The sequence below is a fragment of the Scardinius erythrophthalmus genome (assembly GCF_964197995.2).
Source record: "Scardinius erythrophthalmus genome assembly, chromosome: 9".
Taxonomy (NCBI): domain Eukaryota; kingdom Metazoa; phylum Chordata; class Actinopteri; order Cypriniformes; family Leuciscidae; genus Scardinius; species Scardinius erythrophthalmus.
This window is the reverse complement of record NC_138229.1, coordinates 32,560,219-32,584,392: the sequence shown is the minus strand read 5'-3', so window position 1 is coordinate 32,584,392 and position 24,174 is coordinate 32,560,219. Positions and strand designations below refer to the sequence as shown.

At 37.5% G+C, this 24,174-nt stretch overlaps 1 protein-coding gene across 1 annotated transcript in view; it reads left to right on the top strand.

Annotated features, from left to right (window-relative positions):
- Nucleotides 1-24,174, top strand: part of tmtopsa (teleost multiple tissue opsin a) — a 90,497-nt gene that overhangs the window by 5,359 nt on the left and 60,964 nt on the right. The window contains exon 2 of the mRNA XM_081373353.1: nt 8,772-9,100. Within this exon, the coding sequence (XP_081229479.1) occupies nt 8,772-9,100 (329 nt within the window). The remainder of the gene's footprint in view (nt 1-8,771; nt 9,101-24,174) is intronic.

The window sequence follows — 24,174 nt, the reverse complement described above, 5'->3', positions numbered from 1 at the left end:
TGTAAACTAAACACAGTAACGAACAATGACGTCGATTTGACCATATCAATGCGAGCGCGAGTCCGATGATGAAACATTGGAAGTTATTCAACACGAACCTCCATCGCAAGGACGGCTTGAGCAGGACGTTTCTCAGTGAAACAGTTTGAGGTACATTATATGAGATGTTCCAACTGTAATTCCTCACCATCAGCATTAACAAGTGCATGTCCATCAACAAACCGATTATTTTACTTGTACTAATTTATTTCCAGAGTATTTTTCTAATATATTGCAGTGAATATGTGGAAACTGTATCAATAACAGTGCATGTATACATTAGCCGAGCTCTAGAGTGAAGGATCTGACGTAACATAAAAGTTGGCAATACAAATATTTCCTCAAAGTAGTGAGAACGACAGACAATCTGTATTAATAGACACAGTTATAGGTAATAGTGGTTCACAACTGATCAGCATAAGTATTTCAGTAAGACAATGATAACGTGAGTTAACCAGTTAGCAGGAGACCTACACAATATAGAACTCAAAACTAAATTTTTTGAACACCATCTTGTTCAAAGAGCAAGTGGTTTGCGAATCCTGCAATGAACTCCGAGATTTGAGAAGCAGTCGTCAGTTTAATAAAGAGAAAACAGCAAAAGTTTAGGATTATACTGCTGTGATATCGTGGTAAAGATGAATTTTAACCACTGATTCTTCACATGCTCGTCCTTGGGCAGTGAAATTTTACCTTCACATTATAGAGCAGAGCGTGTTCTCGACATGATGTTATCCAGTGTCTACAGGAATCAGCTGCAGGTTTGAGGTTCAAGTTTTCCCTGGTGTCTGCGAGCACAAAAAGTGGGCGGGCAATATACTAATGTTTCGTCTTTAGTCACAATGAAACGGCTTATGACTCATTTGAAAAACGATTCATTTAATTGACTCAGAGTCGACTCTTACTTTTGAAAGACAATAACTTTATATATGGTGCACTTTCAGATTTAAAACTTTGTTTTCATTCACTTAGAGCAGTGGTTCCCAAACTTTTAACAGGCATGTACCCCCTGAGACATTATAGATCTTCCGGAGTACCCCCAACACCACCAATTGTTAACAACAAGTTTTTTTATTATTATTATTATTATATTTATTTTTATCAATTTTGTCGAGAACAGTGAATAGAATCATAAACATATGATAAATCTCATCAAAAGTCAACATATCGCGTACCCCCTGAAATCAGTCCACGTACCCCTGGGGGTACGCGTACCCCAGTTTGACAACCGTGGACTTAGAGCTATGTTACACACTACAGTAAAGGTCATTTTCAAAAATCCATAATAGGGGCCCTTTAAAGGTGAACTAAGTAACTTTTTTTACCTTAACCGAACAGCTTCGGAGTCATTGGAATAGTTATATGACTTTTTTCGGGTTGAATGGTGGTCGTCTCGCACCCCCCTAAGCGCCTGTGAGCGGATAAACCACCCTTGCAACTTTGAGCCGGCGGGCCGCCAGCCTCAGCGTCAGGAAGTATCGCGTGATATCAGGTCTCGCGATGTAACGAATTGCTTTACGGGACTGCACACAAAGCTAGGAAAGCTTTGTCGGAGGACGAAAGAAAGAGGAAACAGCAGACTGACCGAGCAAGGAGTCAGACTCGAGTAAATATCGTTCTTGTTGATGGACTAGTAGACATCTTCAGAGGTTATCTGTGCCTGTTCGATGTCCGACGCTTTGTAACGCGTTGTGTCAGGAGGAGAAATAGGGATAGCTCACAGATGAAGTTATTACAGAGGCCTGACAGACTCACGGAGGTAGTCTTTATTCCCCAATCGAACTTGTGTAACTGTCTGTCACCCGTTCTACTGTACCGACCACATCTTTACTTGATAAACAAAAGTAGGATAAGAATGAGCATCAAACTGACATAACCCGCATACATGGGGTGTTCGAGATGCACATACAATACAGACTGCCGACAGTTCAACAGGGCGCGCGCAGCTCTTAAAGGGGCCACACCTTATTTCCACTCAAAAATGCACAGTCCGATGCATTCAGATACAAATTCGGGCTACTCATCTACAATCGCTTACGTAGGAGAAATTTGTTTGACATTTCTAATCGTAAACACAGCCATGTTGAAGACTGAGGTAATGTTTTTCATTTATGCTATGGCAGTCCACTCTGCTTATTGATTTCGAGAATGTTGCACTCCTGTTTGTCATCCTGTACGAAACTTCACGCCAATAAATCATCAGAAATATTGCAGACTTGTGCGTATCTCAAGCGCCCTCTTTACGTTCGTCCTAATGCCTGCCCTGTTCGTTGTCCGTGGATTTGCCCATATTTTGCGTTTAAAATGGAAACGTCTTTAGACATGGAAAATCGATTTTACAATCGATTCAATGAACACTTATGTCTCAAAAATCGAACAGGATTTTTTCACAAAAGTGACAGCCCTAAACCAAAGTAGTCAGTCCAATGCATCTTGAGACATAAAGACCAAGCTGAATAACCAAAGTAGTCAGACCAATGCATCTTGAGACATAAAGACCAAGCTGAATAACCAAAGTAGTTAGACCAATGCATCTTGACACATAAAGACCAAGCTGTTTTCCCTATAGATTCTCAGATTTGGACTATATGGTTCTTATGGCATGGTCTAGTGGTTTAGTTAATGGATCAGCAATCAGGCTGTTGAAGGATTCGATTTCGGGTGAGCTCCACTGCATTCATGACCTTGAGTTTATGTATTATGCCCTCCCTATCACACCATCACACGGTGAGGTGAGCTCAATATCTACAGCAGGTTTTCGCCCTCCCAAACACACACATTAAGTGATAGTGGTATTGTGAGGGACTTAAATAAAAAAATAGAATAATAATAATAATAATAATTAAATAATTAAATAATTAAAAGAATAATAATAAACAAACCTTGAGATTTAATTGTTTTACATAATGTCTAGTCTGCATTTATTGACCTGGAAATCAAAGTGTTCCACTTTAACAGATACACTAGGGTATTTACCTTGATTAATTTATTAATTGTAGCGTCTTTACACAATTAAATACATACGTGACTGTCCGTTGCTTCAAATTAGATTCTACTAACTCTAACTACCTTTACCTGATCAACATAATCAGGTTAGTTCACCCAATAATTTTTTTTTAAATTTGAATGAAATTTCTGTCATCATTTAATAAACCTCATGTCGCTCCAAACCTGTAATACCAGGCACGGATTAACGCACGTGCTTACTGGGAACTTGCCCAGGGTGGTAACTTGAAAAACTAAACAAAAATGAGTTTAAAACCACAACCAAGTGGATCAATGAAAAGAAAGCAAAAAAAGGACAAAGAAGCAAGAGAAGCTGCCACAGCCACCATCACAATGTCAGGTTGATCACACTAAGAGTAAGACAGATGATGAAAACCTGCTCTGGGAGACAAACAACGACCCAGCATTGTGGGGAGATTTAAAAAGGGATTCGGTGAGAAGTATTCTTATTAACAGAGGGGCTGCTGCTTTTCATAACCGAAGCTTAAAATATACCTCTTCCGTAAGGGATTGCGGTCTGGGTGGCAAGACTCGCTCCCTTACCAATGATTTATTACACACTCACTTACCAAAGGGCCAGATTGTGTCACAAGAGTGACTTTTATACTCTCCATCAACGGAACTGGTGTTCTGCTATTCTTGCGAACTTTTCTCATCCATAAGACACATCTTTACAGATGGGATTCAGTGACTGGAAGCACCCAGAACAGATTTTTGAACATGAGAGGAGCCCAGGTCATATGTCCTGTATGCTAGCCTTATTGCATAGATCTAAAAACACTCAGGCGATGGACTCAGCTCTGGTCAAACAAATTGCTGGAGAGAGGGAGTACTGGAAAGAGGTACTAAAATGTGTGGTGGCAGTAATACAATTTTTAGCCGAAAGAGGACTGGCTTTCAGGGGGGAGGATGAACTCCTAGGTTCGCCTCACAATGGAAACTATCTAGGAATTTAGCTGATATCTCAATTTGACCCGTTTCTATCGGAGCATATTAAAACACGTGGCCAAAAAGGAAGGGGAACTGTATCTTATTTGTCATCAAGTATATGTGAGGAGTTTATTGATGTATTGGGAGAACAAACTAATCGCGAATGTATTAAAGGATGCCAAATATTTTTCAGTCATCGTTGATTCAACACCAGATTTGTCCCACACAGACCAGATGACATTCATCTTCAGATTCGTCAATGAGAAAGGGAATGTACTCATAGAACGATTCATAGCTTTTGCGCCCATTTCATGTCACACAGGTGAGAGTTTGTGTGATTACGTCATTAAAATGGTAAACAACCTTGGCTTGGACATATTAAACTGTAGAGGCCACACTGTAAAATGTAATTAGTTGACCTTACTTAAAAAAAGTATGCAAACTCGTTGCCTCAAAAAAATTAAGCAAAGTAAGCTTAAGATTAGTGAGTTAGAAAAGCTTGTTTATTTTAAGTGTGCAGTACTAAATCAAGTAGTACCACTAGGACGTTTTTTTTATGTTCATGTAACTTAATAGTCATGATTAGTGTTAACTTAGTTTTTTCATTTTGTGTGGATTGCTTGATATAAACTTAACACTTTTAGTTCTGCTCACTCATTTTTCAAGTTCACTTAAATTAAAGAAACCAATTTCTGAGTTAGGTTTACTTTATTAATTATAGCACTGTTCTTGTACAGCATAATATTTAGAATTTCTTAAAAGTTTCCATTATAAAAAAAAAAATATATATATATTTTTTTTGTTTAATTTAGTTCTTAGACACATTGATATCAAGAATCAGCCTGTGAATCTCAACAATGGTGACAATTATAAAGCATGTTGCAGTGCATTCTGGGTGCAACCAATCAAAACTCATTCATGGCTCCCATCATGCATTGCTGCATGAATAAATAATGAGCTTATGATCAGGGGGTGATCTGTTTGTCACCATTGTTGAGATTCATACGCTAATTCTTGATGTCTGTGTGTGCCTACATTAAAAAAAAAAAAATTGACGTTTTTTTATTATTTATTTGATTATTTGGATTTCATTGAAATGGCTAAAAATATTATCCTGTACCAGGACAGTGCTGTTATAATTAATAAAGTAAATCTAACTCAGAAATTAACTCTGAACTATATGAGTTCAGTGAATCAGGTCAAATGATTGTGAATTAACGATTATGTTAAAACACAACCATCACCATCAGATCACCTTTTCTGTTTGTTTATCTGGCTGTTATAACTCAGGTACAGCAGGCAAACAAAAGGTTAAATTAATGATATAAGGGTCAAGTGCCCAACTAAAACAAACACTAATCGCCACAATGGTGGCTTAAAATTACGGTTTTCACCTTCAGCCAATAGTGGCTATTGAAGGGCGAGTCTTGGCGTGGCCATATATTGCCGTCTAGCGTAGAGAGGACTGATCTGCACATGCCCACAGGTCATAAACTTACTTTTTCTAAATGAATCCAGCTCAAGTAGACTGAGCTGGTACGATTTTTCAACCTCAAAGTACAAGTAACTTACTAAAAGTGAGTGTTAATAGCAGGTTGAAAAAAAATGATTAAGGTCAATTTACTATTTTTAATTAAATACAATGTTTGCATTTACAGTGCAATCGTACGATAATGCGAGTAATATGTCAGGCAGATACAATCGACTGCAGGCTCACTTAAAACGGAGAAATCCATTGATCCATTACATACCTTGTGCTGCTCACTCATTGAATTTAGTAGGTGTAAACAGTATACACAGCAGTCCAGATGTCGAACAGTACTTTAGTCTGCCACAGTCGTTGTATTCATTTTATTCTGCATCTACTCGCCGATGGGCAAAAGTGTTCGGAAAGACAAACTGCGTTGATTTGTCTAATACTCGGTGGAGCTGTAGGGCTGATTCGGCCAAAGCTCTCTGGCAAAATTATAGTAATATAAGAGAGGCCTTGAACAATATAGCTGCAGATGAGAATGAAAAAAGGGAAACACGCAACGAAGCATCGGGACTAATTATCAAGTGGACACATTTAATGCTACCATTGACAATCTTGTCAACTGCCTTGATCACAGAATGGATGCTTATAAACACATGAATAGTCTCTTTGGTGTTCTATTCGTGCCAGACTTAGAATCTGACAACAACATTATTACAGGAGCCCATAACCTTTCTGCTGCTTACCCTGATGACTTTGAACAGCTGTCTTGCTGATGAGCTGATTCAGTTCAGATCTTTGATTTCAATGGAGCCATCATATTGATTATGGACTGCCTTCGGTTTTCCCCAATGTGAATGTTGCCCTAAAGCTTTTCCTCACCCTGCCAGTCAGCAACTGTGAAGGAGAACGTTCATTTTCTCTCATGGCAAGAGTAAAAAAACGAACTAAGAAGCAAAATGTGTCAAAGACATCTCAATTCACTGTCTTTAATGGCCATTGAATGCAATCTTGTGAGGGAACTGGATTTTGATGATGTTGTGGAAGCGTTTTCTCTGAGGAAATCGAGAAAGATACCCCTCAGCTAAGGTAAAGTTAAACCAACTTTTTGGTTCTAAGCTAAATACCTGTGGTGAAGAACAGTTATACACATGAACTGCTAAGCGCATTTCTGCTAAATGTAGAAATGTAAATGTAAATTATTCATGGTATTTTCTCCTGTGATATGATTCGAAGAGGTCAGAAGCTTTTTGATAGAGTATGTTGTACAGTATGTTGATAGATATTGTTGAGATATAAATAAACCAATTTGTGGTGTGAAAGTACAGAATATTGTGTGCATTCTCTCCCCGTGCATTTCTGCAATTGTTAATCCTGTATGATGGGGCATACAGGTGCAATACTGCTGTCGAAAAATTTGGTAAAGGGGGCCTTTGAGACATCCGTGCCCAGGGCACATCATCGCCATAATCCGTCCCTGCATATTCCTCTTAGACCACAAACAAAAATGATTTCTAATATATTTTCTTATATTTTCTAGTAATATTAAAGATTATTTTACTTTCTAATCATTTTGTTCCATCCTGTTACACTTATTCAGATGCGTTTGTAGTTTTGTTTTCATGGACTTTTAGTTTGTTTCCATTAGTCACGTGTTCCTTCGTTTGAGTTTCCCGTCACTCATCAGTTCCCATGGACACTAATCATCATCACAGCTGTTCGTCATTTAGGTTAATACCATGTGTATTTGGGTTACTCACCTACACTCAGTGTTTGTCTGGTCTTGTTTGGATCAGCGTTTGTGTATGTATTACCTGTTGGACTGTTATTAAACTGCATTTGAACTTTATTCCTGATCACCATCTGTCTGTTTGCACCTGGCTAACACATCCATTGAAAGTCCACTCAAACAACATTTTCAAGCTTCAAAAAGTAGTGATGGGAAACTGTGGTTTTCTGAAGCATTTGAGGCTTTCATCAAAAACCAAAAAAGGTTCATTACTCAAAGCTTTTAACACATTGTGCATTAGTGATATCTGGTGGTCACACTTGTTTTCTCCACCATATCTAACTGAAACCATATCACTGTAGAGCAGAAAAAGTGTGACCAAAGCTTCGGAAGTCCGTGACATACAAGTGTGGGATCAATACAGTTCTATCTAATCTCATCTCATCTAAATTAATTTGTGCCAATGAGACCACAACTTGTGTCGTGTAGCCTGGTCAATGGATTCACATATTGATCAATAATATAAAATATACAAGTAGGCTATGTGATCATAATTATAGTAGGCTAATTGTAATTGACAAAATATTTTGGGTGTTCTGTTTTAAGAAAATATAAATTATGTTATAGGGAAGTGTAGTGTTAAATAATTTAAATAATGCCTCCTCAATAATCATTTCCCTTTTTATGCATCAGATGAGGTCGCGATTCTCCCGAAGCTCCATTTTTTTTCAAACCAGCTGTGCCGACCTTCCGATACTGCATGACGTTCGAAGCTTCAAACGTCATCAATCACATGGCATTGTCATTTCGATACGAGCATCAGTACAGTGTGTGATACAAAAGTGCTTTGAAAACTGCGTCAGAGCATCGGAGCCCCGGTATCAACCGTCCCATCACTATCAAAAAGTACATAAAGACACTGTAAAGTAATCCATATGAATCAAGTATTTTAATCTGAGTCTTCTGAAGATACATGATTGTTTTATATTATAAACAGGGTTAATGTAGACTTTTATTCACAAATAAAAACTGATCAACATACATAGAGCTCGACAAATAAGGTAAACAGAAGCTCAAACATCTCATGAACAATAGCTTGAAGCTTTACAAAACGCATTAGTTATGTGCACTTTCATATTCATTAATCTGGTTAATGGGGGAAAATGATCAAAGTGGTCCAGTTAATCCCAAGAATTTTGTCAGGCCAGTTACATGGTTAAAATTACAACACTATTTCAGTCCACTTCTCTGTTAATAGAAAATCAGTAAGAGGTAAAGTTGAATCTTTGATTTCCTTGACAAGTTAATGCTTGTGCTCTGTGGTGCTCTCAAAACACCAGTGGAAGACAGAAAACATGGAGAGGGCAGCTTTAAGAACTTGCTTGTGGATTGCTTTCACCTAAAATTGTACAGTCTTGAATTAATAGTAAGACATGAGTTCTGCTCTTCTGAATGTCTTATATGCCCGCTGAAAAATACTCAAAATTTAACTTAATGTGCAGCAGTCTGTCAGTAATGGAATGTCACATTCGACTATTTAAACCTAAATCAAATTATAACATTATTGAAATATCTTTATATTTTTTTCTGCAGGCATTGTTTCGCTTATCTCCCTGGCCGTGCTATCATATGAACGCTACTGCACAATGATGGGCTCCACAGAAGCTGATGCCACCAACTACAGGAAGGTGGCCTGTGGGGTGGTGATGTCCTGGGTTTACTCTTTAATCTGGACTCTGCCCCCTCTGTTTGGTTGGAGCCGCTATGGCCCAGAAGGCCCTGGAACCACCTGCTCTGTAGACTGGACAACCAAGACAGCTAATAACATTTCTTATATCATCTGCCTCTTTATTTTTTGCCTGATTATCCCCTTCCTGGTCATTATTTTCTGCTATGGTAAGCTGCTGCATGCCATTAAACAGGTGAGTGAAACATTATCCACTGTCATTGGTTTTCTGAAATCATTTTTTCTGCTTAACCTTTTTGCATTTGTCCTTAGCATTTCAGTATTTGATTAAGGTTAGGTTGTTTGTCATTTAGCAGCTGCTTACAGTCCACCTGGGGCTATGTTCCTTGTGCAAGGGCACAATTCTGGTAGGGGATCTCAACAACTTTCTAGTTCTGTATGCCAGCCAAGAACACTAAAGGAAAAGTTCACCCCAAAATCTTCTTTTTCAACATCTTTTTTTGCATCAATGAAGCTATGAAAAACACAACATCATAACAATAACACCACAAAAGCACCTTAAAAGTGGTCCATATGACATATCTCAGTGGTTGAATAGCTTTGGATTCTTTTTTGCATCAGTACTCCACAATGTCTCCAAAATAGATAAAAAAAAAAAAAATAAATGGTGCAAATGGCTTTAGTTGTTGCATGCCTCGTAACCAATTTCGTAAAGGTGGGCCAGTTTGAAATTCCAAATGAAAACATTTTGAGAGATGCAGCAGATGGGAAGATTAAATATCTTTCTGTTCTTCATATAAAGTTTTTTCATGGTTTCAGTTTACTTAGAAAATTGTTGCCCAACCTAAATTTATAGTGGATACCCACTAAAACTACTTTCTACCATATCTATATCTATATCTATATCTATATCTATATCTATATCTATATCTATATCTATATCTATATCTATATATGGTAGAAAGTAGTTTTAGTATATGTATATATATATTATATATATATATACATATACTAAAACTACTTTCTACCACATATATTATATAAGGGTAATAATGTGACAGATGGATTTTAACTGCTGGTAAAAGTAGTGAAACAACTTATTATAAATTAATGCAGTCACCTTTTTCAGCAAACATGAAGCGTGGATTTAGAGTGCATTAAAGGGTTGGTTCGGAGTAAAATCAACCTAGGGTCCTTTGCACCATGACCTAGGTTGATTTTACTCCGAACCATCCCTTTAAGGGAACTGAGCTTTGGCATTTTGTATGTCTTTATTTAACACACCTGATTTGGATCAACAGCTTGTTAGAACTGAATAGAGTGATGGGTCACCGGGACCGGAGTTGAGAACCACTGCAATAAACCAAGAAGTGCAGAAAGATTTGATTGTGCTTGTCTTATTATTTTACAGACATTTTTACTTAGCCTGTACTGTTTTTTAACAACATTACAACCATCACCCAACAATTTCGACATCTTGAAGATAAGGAGACTCATGTGTAGACAGACACAGTTGTATGGGAGGGAAGTATGAGGAGATATTTGGAATAAGTTGCCTCCAAGGAAACAAATCATTTTCAATGAGACGGTTGGGTGGAATTTAGAGCAAGATAACTTATGAATGTGAACTTGTGAAATAAGTTGTGTGTTTCTAAGAACATTGGGTTAGCCTGACTGTGACAGAATTTTTTTATTATCTTTTATGTTCTGGTGTATTTACTTTGGATATAAATTTGTTTTCAAGCCATCCCACAAGTTTACTTATCCAACTGGAAAAGTCGAAGGAAAACTCACAATATCTTTTGTTCAGTCTCTCTGTTTTTCTCTGGTTCTTTTTCTGCACTCAATAGTTGTCACTTTGTAGAATCTTTTAAGTGGCCTGTCCAGTTTAGTGAAAGCTTCTGTTGCTACTGTATTAGCATTCACTTTACCATTGCATCATAATCACTAGTGTTGTTTCACAGATGAAGACAGTCTGACTTCGCAAAGCGCATGCATGAATAATAGCTCAAGATTCCTGCCGCTATAGGCAAATATAGCACTCCTTGTGTATTTTATCTATTTATTTTGCTAATTTACATACATCTGGACTCTCTAGACAAATACTGCAGTGTCCTCCCTTGTTGCAGAGAGCACACTAATAAATCAAACAGGCTAATGGTGTTGAATTCCCGATTTAATAAAGCGATCTTCTTTCGACTGTATGATGCAGTGAGAGTAAAATCAATTAATCTGCTTTAAATTAGATGACTAGTCCTTTCTTTGGCTTTTCACAGATGAATAATTAATTATGGAAAAAGTTGGAAGTGGAAATCCTGAAGATATGTTATGAGCTCAGGACTGCTGTTACCTTTGGGAATATATGCTCTGAATGACATATTTCATAGTCACAAAATGAGACTATTTGCCAAACCCAGGGAAAATCTTGTCATTAGTTCTTTGGAGTTGGTTGACTATTATATATAAGTTTGCATGCAACTTGTTTTGCTTGTATGTGTTAGCTGTTGATGTTAAGTTCACAGGAATTTGAATGCACGCTATGTTAGATGTGTGAGAGATATGTGAAAATACATTACGTACATTGATTAGAGAGGTCAGCTGGCTGCTGTTGATGTGTTTTCTCAGAAACCCAAGTAGACAAACTGTGTGGTTTCTCTCTTTCCTTCTTCTTGAGGGGCAAATGTGGATTCATTTCTGTTTTATATATCTTATAGCTTTTTATATCTTAACAGAATGAATGTATGTTTAAGCAGATGGAAGAACTCTCAGCTATGTATTTCTGCTTCTAACAGGCAAATTAAATACAAGCTCTAAATCAGTGATTGTCACAAACTGCTCTGAAGATCCAAATGCAGTTTTATTGGGGAAATCCAAAATCATGATTCATGTAACAGGCTTAATATCAAGGCAAATCATGACTGAGTCCAGGAAACAGGGAAATGGGTTCAAGACCATAAACCATAACAAAAGAAACAAGAGAGCGCACTCAGATCAACAGCTAATGACACACAGGTGGATGTAATCACATGATAATGAGTCCAGGCAAAGGTTTATGGGAAATGTAGTTCATGATGGAATGGCAAAAGTCCAGGGAGGAGTGCCCTCTGGTGGCTATCATGTTCAAATAAGATTTTTAGACTATTTAAACTACAAACTATATCTGTCCAGTTCTGATTTTTATTTCTGTTTTGACTGCAGTTGCTTTTGCTTGTATGTACCCATTGGTTGTCATGATTATGTGACAAGCTTACTTATGTTCACCATGCTTGAAACATTCACAGTGTATGTTTAAAAAAACCCTGGAAAAAACAACTGGAACGAGTGGCGTATACACTTCTTAAAATCCCCATGAAATCAAAATTCATCATCCTTTTTATGGAATATTGCAGTATTTATTTATTATAAATTATTATTATTTGTATTATTTATTTTACATGTGCCCTTGTAATCTTTAATCAAAAACATTAACGTCTCATCCCCCGGCCTCACAATGACATTTCTTTCTATGATGTGTATACAAGTGTGGGCAAGTTTGTCCAATGACCAGATAAGTTCACTCCTACAGTTGGCTTTCTAATTTTAAATAGTTTACAAAGTGAAATATTTGACCTACTCTGTGGTCTTTTACAATCTTAACTTTTACACCTTATACCTATTGAATACCTGTTGACAAGGGCATGCTCCAGGGATATCCAATCCTGCTCCTCAAGCGCCATGTTCCTGCAAACTTTAGCAGAATTGCTTGGAAGTTTCTAGTAATCCAGAAGACTTTGATTAACTGGTTCAGATGTGTTTAATTAGACCTAGAGCTGTGTCCCAATTCGCATACTACCCGTCCTAAATAGTATTCGAAATTAAAATTAGTGTTTGTCAAATCGTAGTATGTTGAAATGAGGATTCCAAAGAGACCCGAATGGGCTACTTTTTCTGGTTAGAATCTGAAGTGCAGATCTGTGCACACTCGAATGGCTAATATTGCCCACAAGCCAGTGCACATTGGATGAGGATTTTATTAGAACTGCAAAATCAAATAAAAAGTGTTAAAAAACTACAAATATGGCGGGAGTGGAAGTCCGACGTTTAGATAAAGGGGTTTAAGTGAATAATTATCAGTATCTAACCTGACTAAATATATTTATTCAATGTTATCCACATTATATTTAATCTGCAACAGCATTGTGAACTTTTGAAATGATAAGTTTGGTCATTAAATTTTAAATGCATCCTTATGTAAATTGCAAACACACGAGGAGAGTTCTTCAGACCCACGATAGGCAGATCAACAAACTGTACCCCAAGATTCTTAACCACTGATTTGCAGAGGGGAGCTACATTTCCTATATCAGAAAGATTTTGGGAAACAGAGGTCCCGAACCAGATGATCTGAGTTTTGCTTTCATTAAAAAAAAAAAATACTAATAAATAAATAAATCATTGACATCCTTAATTTAACTTCATGTAAACAGTTTAGTAATGACTCATTTGACCTCCTGTCCTGTTTTCGAACAGTTACACATGAGTGTCATCAGCATAACAGTGAAAAGATACTTCATGCCTTTGATAAATAGAACCTAAAGGTAACATATAAAGTGAAAACAGAATTGGACCAATAATAGAGCCTTGCAGAACACCACAAATCAGTGAAGCAGATTTGGAGTAAAGTTGACCTGTGTTAACTGAGAAAGTCCTATTAAAGAGAAAATATTTAAACCATTCAAGAGCCATACCCCAAATACCCACAGTCTTTTTTAGGCGAGGAATATAATGTCATGGGCTGCGTTTCCCGAAACCTTCTTAACGCTACGTCATTCTTAAGTTACACCTTAAGCTGTACCTTATCGATAATGCGTGTTTCCCAAAACGTTCTTAGTTAAGTATACCTTCTGTAAGTCATACGTTCGGAAGGTTGGCCTGGACCACTATTAGATTTACCTTATCACTGTTGCAGGTCTATACGAATATAATTCTGAAGTTTTAATACACCCAGACAGTGTTCAGTTAGGCTAATTCAAGTGTTTTCATGCACAGAATAAAATTGTCATTACACTGATTGTTGTTAGATTTAAATATATTATATTATTAATTTAAGTAAAGAGCACTTTTAAAGGCCAGTGAAAGCATAGGCTACTGTCAGTTAAGTCCTATTCGGACGCTAATTGTTTCTCATGGGCTCGTATTTTAAACATTTAGCCTACAGGGGTAATTCGGTGATTTTAGTGCCGTCCGAATCCATGATATCAGTGTTTTTTCTCACCCAACCCGCGTAAAAATCCCTGGCCGAATTAGTAGGCCTACCTACTATTTTTTTTGACAAACAGGTCGTGTGGTGATTTAATTGCCGTCTGAATCCACATCTCTGAGTTTACAAGAAGAGATTCAAAATTCACTGTTTAAATCCTTTTTGATCACTGCCGAGCACCGTACGTAAGATGTACACTTTTATTACTGAAATGCTGGAAAGTATTTACAAGAACAGCATTTCATCACAGCTCCACCTCAGCGAACACAAATGGGAAAGAGAAGAAAGCATGTAAAATTTTTAAATGGTTATCATGGCAGCAATGTATGATACAATTTTAAAATATGTAGGCTAGGCTATTATAGGCTATTATAGTTTGGATTATTTTTGTATAATATCCCATGAGTCCTAATAAATGCAATTTCAACTATTTCTAAAGTGCTTCTTTTATAAAGAGCACCGCTTTCTCACATAATGCAGTGAAACAGCCCCTGCACAAGAGAATAATTGATTCTCGAGCCATCGATATCAAACAATTCAGCACCATCGCCACGGACAGCTCCGGGTAATGTCGCACGTAATAAGGTATATCTTAAGCAGCTTCCTAAGGTATGGTTCGGGGAACATGCCTAGCAATGGTATACCTTTAAGTTATACCTTAAAAGTCTTCGTAGCACGCTAAGAGACAACGTTATCGGGAAACGCAGCCATGATCAATAGTATTGAACACTGCACTGAGGTCTAGCAAGACTAGAATCACCAGAATTAATCAAAATAAAAATATAATTTAAAACTTTAACCAGGGCCGTGTCTGTGCTGTGATTTGCTTTGAACCCAGATTAAAATTTTTCAAAAATGTAATTTTAATCTAGAAAAGCCTAAGCACTTCGTTTAATGCAACCTTTTCCAAGACTTTAGATAAAAATGGGATTTTTGAGATAGGATGATAATTTGATAAAACTCTCAGATCCAAATCTTTTCAAGGGGGGCTGTACAATAGCATATTTAAAAATTTGTTGGAGCTACTCCTGATGTGAGACTTTTATTAACTAACGTCAGCAAACTCTTTAATGATGGAGCAATATCACAACAGCAATTTGTAGATTTCAGCTGACCAATTATCTCAGCTAAAGACTGAAGTGAAAGAGTGAACTGATTGATGACCACAGACGTAAAACGAGCAACCGAAGGGTCATATGAATCGATCACAATCTGCACCCTGATATCCTTAGTTTTCTGAACCAAAAAAATTAACAAATCATTACAAGCCATAGCAGGAAGTGCAGGATAAGTGACAGAAAGAATTGATCATATTAAACATGATTTTTGAATTCTCACTATACCTTGAAATGAAATGAAATAGTTAATTTTAGCTAGTATCCAGAGATTCTATCTGTAACTTATTCTTCTTCCACATTTGCTCAGCTCTCCTACATGCTTGTCTCATGTCTCATGTGTCCTTGTTTAACCAAGGTTCTTATTTGGTTTTACAACTCTTAACCCTTAATGGGGCTATTGAGTTTAGGATAGATGAGCATGCAGATTTTAAGATATTATAAGAAACATTCACATCTAAATCAGCATAGGAGCCCTCAAGTGTACCAGTAATGTTAGATTCAGAAAATACGGTCTTAAACTTCTCAAAAGTATCCGTGTTTACATTTCGAACCTGAGAAACTGGAGGACTAACACTCCTGATGACACACGGAGTAGTAACAGAACTGATAATAAACATGTGATCTGAGAAAACTGAGTTTTGAATTTCAATGTCCCCAACAGAAAGGCCCAACATTAGTATAAGTCCAGGTGGTGTGTTCATGTTCATGAGTAGGACCAGGGCCGTGCACAGACATTTTGAGGGGCAGTGGCCTAAACCAAAAAAAGGGGCACTAAGGGGGTGGTTGCTTGTTAACACAAATTATCCAGTTATTACAAAATATACAATTAAAAGAGAAGACAGCACACGCTCAAATACATTTTAGACTTTATTGTAGATGTTTTGATAGAACATCACAATTACACATTGCTGATAATAACATAAACTATTTGCTGTTTTACATTTTTATATTTACCAGTTCCATTTACAGCAACACTTTTTTATTTGGTACCATGTCCTGAAAGATCTTGACAACCTAATTGTTTATGATTCACAATTACACATTGGTGATAATAACAGAAACTATTTACCGGTTTACATTTTGGTATTTACCTTTTCCTTTTACAGCAAAACCTTTCTATTTGGTACCATTTCCTAAAAGATCTTAAAGGTCCCATTGCATGGATTATTTTATTATTTTAGAATGTTTCCTGGGGTGCCCTTATAATGTTAGTATGTTTTTTAGATCAAAAGTTGTTATAATTTAGAAATAAAAGGCATATTTCCTAGCTTGATTTTAGCCTCTGATTTGAACGCTCTGAAGGGGCGTGTATGTGTGAGACTTCAGTGTAAACTCCCACTGCTGTGATTGGCTGTGAGACTTCAGTGTAAAAGCCCACTGCTTTGATTGGCTGTGAGACTTCAGTGTAAACACCCACTGCTGTGATTGGCTGTGAGACTTCAGTATAAATGCCCACTGCTGTGATTGGCTGTGAGACTTCAGTGTAAACGCCCACTGCTGTGATTGGCTGCTGTGAGACTTCAGTGTAAACGCTCACTGCTGTGATTGGCTGTGAGACTTCAGTGTAAACGCCCACTGCTGTGATTGGCTGACATGCTTGCATATGAAATAGCTAGCATTACATGTGGAACTCTCTCGAATACTTTTACTATTACATCTATTATATGTTTTTACTATTACAGCTATCGAGATTAACGAATCGTGAGAAGTTTTTAGGTATTTAGATCTATTCCCATCACATAAAAGGTTGCAGTGATGAGCATTGAGCAGATGACAGCCTGTTGATCGCGTGAATGAAGATCTTATCATTGCAACAGTTTTTGCACTGTCACTAATGCTTTCACCAATGCAAACATGAGGTAAGTACAGTAAGAGCTTCGTTGTGCAGTGTAACAGCATCATTGATTTCATAACGGGTTTTGGCAAGTGTCCAGATAAACTCACGCTGTGTGATTGACAGCTTGGGCGATTGGTAAGGGATTGTTCTTTGATTGCTTTCTGTATATATATTAATCACAGTTTAAGTAAGATTATTTTCATCCTAAGAGAAACGACGTGAAGTTGATCGTTTAGTCACTGACTTGATTTACTGATGCATAAACAGTATTGAACAACTTTGAGAGAAAGATTATCTGTCTGAACTTGAACAATTACACATCAGAAATTCACATGACCCACTGGTTCTTCAGAGGCTCGGAAGAAGGAACTAAAAAAATACTTTTGTGTTCATTTGTACATCCAAACACTGAGCAACTGCCATGCTTCGCTCGTTTGTAAGCCATGATGTCTCTCGAGGAAAAACCAATATCACGCTCGCGTAGGGCTGGGCGATATATCACATGACATTTTTAGGCACATCTTGTCAGTAAAGCCGGTTCCTTGATTAGTAGTAAATCGCCATCACCTGCTTTCAGATGGAGCGGCATTTACTACAAAGAGCCGTAGTTAACTGACAAGCTGAGCCATATCGCATTAATTATCGCAGGCGATACGTCCGCGATATTAATGCGATATGGCTTAGCTTGTCAATGCTCGCGCAGCTCATTTTCTCATGGGCGGCCAAGGCATAGAAGAGAAAGGGGAGGTGACCTTTCCCCTTATGACGACATAAGGGGAAGATTTCTAGATTAGCCCGTCTGAGCTTTCATTTTCTCAAAAATACCCAGGGCTTGGTTTACCCAATTTACCTTGTCTACAAAGTGTGCCAACAACAGAAAATTTAGTTATTTTTATTAGATCTGATCGAGAGTACAATAATTTGATTAGACAAGCAGCTAATTCTAAGAACGTGGATATGTTGTACAAGTTGTTAGCACTAGTAGAAGACCAAGAACAAAACATTACCGACATAAATACAAAAAAAAAAAAAAAAAAATACCAAATGACTAATTTCGCAGATTCAACCACTGTCTTGCATAGCCTACCTTGTAATGCGTAAAAGGTATAGCATACCTTCCTATACTGTGAGTGATGCTGCGGAGCGAGCGGGTAAACCTGGAGCGGAATAGTGGAATCAGTGGAATGCTTTGAGCGGAGCGGAGCGGTGGGGGTGGGGAAGAAGGGCACCTCAGTCGATGAGGGCAGAGGGGCAGTGGCTCTAGCCACCGGGCCACCCCCCTGTGCACGGCCCTGAGTAGGACCATGCACATGATGAACAAAGTTGAAAGAGTCAGTCAAATCCAGAAAATCTTTAGCCAGCTAATTAGATGAACAACAAACATGCACATTGAAGTCCCCCACTATTAAAAGTTCATTATATTTTAGGCAAATATTGCCTAAAAAGTAAAATCCTTATTAAATTTTGGAGTATGATATACTAACTGCACAGGCTATTGATTTTGTCTGACTGAACTGAAACATCTGTAGTTCAAAACTGGTTAAAAGTCTAGTATGCAGTTTACGACAGTTCAAAAACAATCTATTAAAAAAAGTTGCCAGACAACCAAAGGCCCGGGGGAAATTCAAAAAACCCCACTGAAATGGAAGCAACTCTGAAAACGAAATTAAATCACTCGTTTTTACCTTGTTCTCAATAAAAAAAAAATATGTCCATATTATTATTGATATATATATATATTTATTATATATATATTATACATATTTTATTATGAGTATTAAAAAAGTCCTTTAAGATAAAAGTTTGATTTGGCATAGACTCTACAAGACACTGAAGGTGTCTTGTTGTGTCTGGCACCTAGACATTAGTAGCAGATCCATCAAGTCCTGTAGGTTGCGAGGTGGAGCCGCTGTGGATCGAACTTGTTGGTCCAGCACATCCCACAGATGCTCATTTGGATTGATCTCTGGGGAATTTGGAGGCCAGGGCAACACCTTGAACTCATTTAAAACCTCATGTTCCTCAAACCATTCCTGAACAATGTGTGCAGTGTGGCAGTGTGCATTAGCCTGCAGAAAGAGGCCATTTCCACCAGGGATAACCATTGTCATGAAGGGGTGTACCTGGTTTACAACATTGTTTGGCTAAATTTATTTCCACATGAATGGCCGGACCCTGGGTTTCACAGCAGAACATTGCCCAGAGCATCACACTCCCTCCACTTGCTTGTCGTCGTCCCATAGTGCATCCACAGGTAAACACCCCACACCCACATGTCCGTCTGCGTGATGTAAAAGAAATGGGACTCATCAGACCAGGTGACCGTCTTCCTCTGCTCCAAGGTTCAGTTCCAACGCTTGCATTGTTGGTGCTTTTGACGGTGGACAGGGTTCATCATAGGCACTCTGATGGTTTACAGCTACGCAGCCAACATGCAGCAGAATACGATGCACTGTGTGTTGTGACAAATTCTTCCCATAACCATTATCACAATTTTGTATGACTTGTGCCACAGTGACCTTATGTTGGCTCGGACCGGACAGGATAGCCTTCGTTTCCCTCATGCATCAATGAGCATTAAGTGCCCAACACCCTGTTGCCGGTTTGTGATTTGTTCCTCCTCGGACCACTGTTGGTAAATCCTCACCACTGCTGACTGGGAGCAACCCACAAGCCTTGCCATTTCAGAGATACTCTGACCCAATCGCCTTACCATAACAAATTGGCCCTTGTGAAAGTCACTAACATCTTTATTGCTGCCTTTTCTCCTGTATCCAACATATTGATTACGACAACCGATTTTTTGCATCTAATCTTCTCAGACCATAATATGTGGCCTTGTTAGGATATGATCAATGGTATTCACTTCACCTGTGGCTGCTCATAATGTTTTGGCTCATCAGTATATGCTAAATTTGGCCTAAATGTCATTTTTAGCATCGAATCTTTTTTTTTTTTTTTTTTTTTTTTAATGGCATACAAACTCAGGAAAAATCTTTGGGTACACTTTATTTTAAGGTGTCATTGTTACAGTGTAATTATATATTTAAGTGCTGAGTAATTTAAAGCAACTACATGTACTTACTATAGGGTTAGGGTAGGATTAGGATTTGGTTGAGGGTTAGTTGCATGTAATTATGCAAATTTACTGTTATTACTATGGTAAGTACATGTAGCATATGTAACAAGGACACTGTAAAATAAAGTGTTACCAAATCTTTTCATTCGTAACTTTTCTGGAGAATTTGGATGACAATTTTGCATGCTTTATTAATATTTACTTTATTCAGTTCTGTCATACATTCTCTGTGTTGACTCTTGCTTTGACATCTCAATCACTGTTTTCGTGCATATTTTACACAGATCATAACCATAGAGTTATGATCTAGCAGCTGTTTAAGCATGCTTTCTAAACCATCAACTTGACATTTTTGACAGCATTTAAAGTAATCTCCAATGCTGTATGTTTGTGTACTAGTGGCTAATGTTCTGATCCATATACAACATCAACAAATGTCTTCAAACTATTTAGTTTTGAATTTGACTATATAACTTACAATAATTTGATTGGTGTCCTGGAAAAATCCCACATATCTCTGCTCTGTGACAGCTCATTGCCCTGTAAAGAGTCAGGATGTGTTTGGATTTGCTGTTTGTAATCTTTGGACAGCGAAGAAAAGGTGTATGGTTGAAATCAACAAAATGGCTGAAATCACCTCAAACACTTTTAATATGAGCAGAAACTCTTGATAGATGATTGATCTCATGCCAACATAAAAAGGTCAGTCAACTGTGTCATGGTGTGACAGCTGTCAAAGTGAATTTGACGATCATTGTTTGATTCATAAGGGTCACTTGTTGTACAAGCTGTAAGTTTGTATAACAAGAGAATGAAAGAATGTCCTATATCCATCATGCTGCTCACCATAATGTGACAATGTTCAGAAGACACAGGCCGCTACCAATATCACTTGGGTCTGAACACGGGGGTCTGGAGACCCGTGCTGCTTGTCAGAAGAAGCTGGGGATGTGTAGATATAATTTCTAATTAAAGCTACAATATGTAATTTTATTCACCGCTAGGGTTCGCTAACCTCTTACAATAACAGAGGCGTGTGTTGACGCATAAGCGGAATTATGGAACTTGCCGTCATGCGGAAGGATCTAATAATGCTTATGGATGAGTGAATACATTGATGTTTTTAACATGACTGTTGTATGAAGCAGGTCGTGATTGCTAATGAGAGACAGATATCAGCGCCACATGCGAGTCCCTCAGATATAAAGGAATAAGGAGATTTTATTCCACCGAACTACCCACAAGAGCTGAATTACTACTCACACAGGTCAGTTTATTAGACGAATGAAACTTGTGAGGTTTCACTTGGTCTACACTATCACACTAAACTGCATTTGAGTGTGTTGAAAGTTATAATGTTATTCTATGTGTTAGTTTATCTGTATGAGACTAGCAGTTAGCTAGGTCAACATTAGAAAAACATACTGATCATATTCTAACATTTCATCATGTTGAGCTAGATTGATTAGTTTTATGTACATTTGCTCACCTCTACATTTGCGCATCTCTGTCAAGTTGAAGTTTGTCACAGACGTGGAGCTCTCGGCATCTCGAAAACGCCACGCTGATATTGATCCTCGTTTTAGTTCTCCTTTTGTCCCAAAGTCTGCTTGCCATGGTCCATAATGTTTGAACGAAACAACAACAGCGTGGATAACCAGGGATAACAACCAGGAATAATGCGGATATTACGTCATTGACAGGCGACAAGTGGGACAAGGTGCCAGGGACGAGCCATTATTTAAAATTGGAATTTCTCTGAAATTAAAAATCTTTGGGAACTTTTGGGATATTGTAAGTACACAACTGCAGGAAATATATCGCACTGTGCAAGTGATTTTTGGGTATTTTATTACAAAAATCGTACATATTGTAGCTTTAAAAGGCGATTGTACTGGTGCATGGTTCCTCACTAGTCTGGGTTGCATCACCAACAGGGCCTGCATTGGTGTGATTCAGCAGTACTTTGAGACAGCACAGTGTAGGACGTGACAGAACTAAAAGTTTGGCCTCGGGTGCTGGATGCGTTTGTCGGCCTACAGAGACATTGGACGGACCGGTTTGGACATTATCAGTCCTGCTGCAGCTGTGTGGAGGTTACATTCTGGCCAGCTCATTGCCTTGGGCGCAGGCTCCACGCAGACAGATACAAATCCACACGTGTTTTTACAGCCTGAGGACTAACACTCCAACCTACAGGGGAGAAAAAGAGAGAAAAAAAGTGTAGTGTGCAAAGAGAAAAGGAACCAAGCACTTCTGCTGGTAATTCTCTACTGAAAAACTCTACAAGGATTTTCATGATGTGATTTTTGATTGGATTTAATCAGCTATGAGCTACAGCAAATGTTACTGGAGTTCTAAGTATGACCATGTAATAGATGTTTGTAAGCTCAGTAAGTGGCTCTCTTGGGCTTCCCTTACATAAGGTTACGTTCACTCTGATTGGCAAAAGCAGCTTGTAATTAGCCTCCTCTGGAACACAGATTACTTAGCACCTTGTGGATTGTATTCTGAGATTAAACCTACTATGATTTGCAGTGAAGTGCAGTATGTGTGCGTGCATATTATTCATGCCTGGGGAACATATTATCCTTGTATTAGTATAAATTGTACCTGGCAGATTGTCTGCACCAGGTGTCATTAGCAAGCCATGAGTATGCATGAGTATCCAACTTATCCCCCCCCCCCCCCTTCCTGGCTGTGAGTAGCATATATAATCATATTGTCATAGGGGTTCTAAGGTATATTATGTCATAGTTTGTTAAATAGTCTTTTTGTTAGATTTGTAGGTATCACTTTATTTTAAGGTGATGTAGTTACACATTGGTATATGTACTTACCATAGTAAAAACAGTAAATTATGCATTATTACATGCAACTAACCCTCAACCAAATTCTAATCCTACCCTAACCCTATAGTAAGTACTGTACATGTAGTTAACTATTATTACTCAGAACTTAAATGCATAATTACACTGTAACAATGACAACTTAAAATAAATTAAGTAGCCTACATGTAGTTAATTAATATTACAATGTAACTACGCCATCTTCAAAAGTGTAACCGATATGTATAAACGTAATGTTTTTCAACTAAAACCATGTCGTATTAATCATTAACTTCTCATTAATGGGTGAATGAGCAAAGAGCAAAAAAAAAAAAAAAAAAAAGGAATGTGACCATTTTATTTCATTGTTATCAATTCAATTTTCTGTGAATTTTGAAATTTTACATGAACAGCAGAAAACAACACTGATGCAAGAAAGAATATTAATTATTCATAAAATTGTATTTGAATATATCATTATATGATTTTTTTTTAAGAATCTGAGAATTACTAGCGTTAACTAAAAAAAAAACAACAACAAAAAAAAAAACTTATAACTCATGATTGCTCTAAAACAGTCCACATTTTTGGAACCTACAAATGAAATTTATAACAAAAAACTACTGGAATGTTTTTAAACAAAATGTATGCATTTTACTTGAATAAACTTTCAGTTTCAGATAAAAAATATGTTTTTTTTGCTTATTCATGCTTATCAACTAAAATCTGTCCCCAAAGAGTGTGCGAGAAACGTGAAAGACACTAAAAATAGGCTATTTTACAAAAGTATTTCGTAGACAAATCTAACTCATAGATAAAAAAAGTTGACATATTGTGCATAACATCATGCGTAAAGTGTTAAAAGTTTCATTTATAGATTTGCTCATGTTGAATACAAGCCTCTCTAACCTAGGTGTGTGAGCAGTGATACATGTAATGGTAACAACACCCAAAGCCCATTATTGCTACTTACAGGCAGTATCAGCAATTTGCATTTCATTATATGCAATGGACTAATCAAGTTCATGGGGAATAACATCATGCAATCTTTGAGCACTTAGGAAAAAAAAAATCCTTGAAAGCAGGTTTCCTATTAATTCACTGTCATTTTATTGAATTAAAATATCATGTGTTCCCATGGTGTGAACTTTGACTGACACACTGAGGTAAAGATAAATTATTAACCTGTGAGAAATCACTTTTGTACA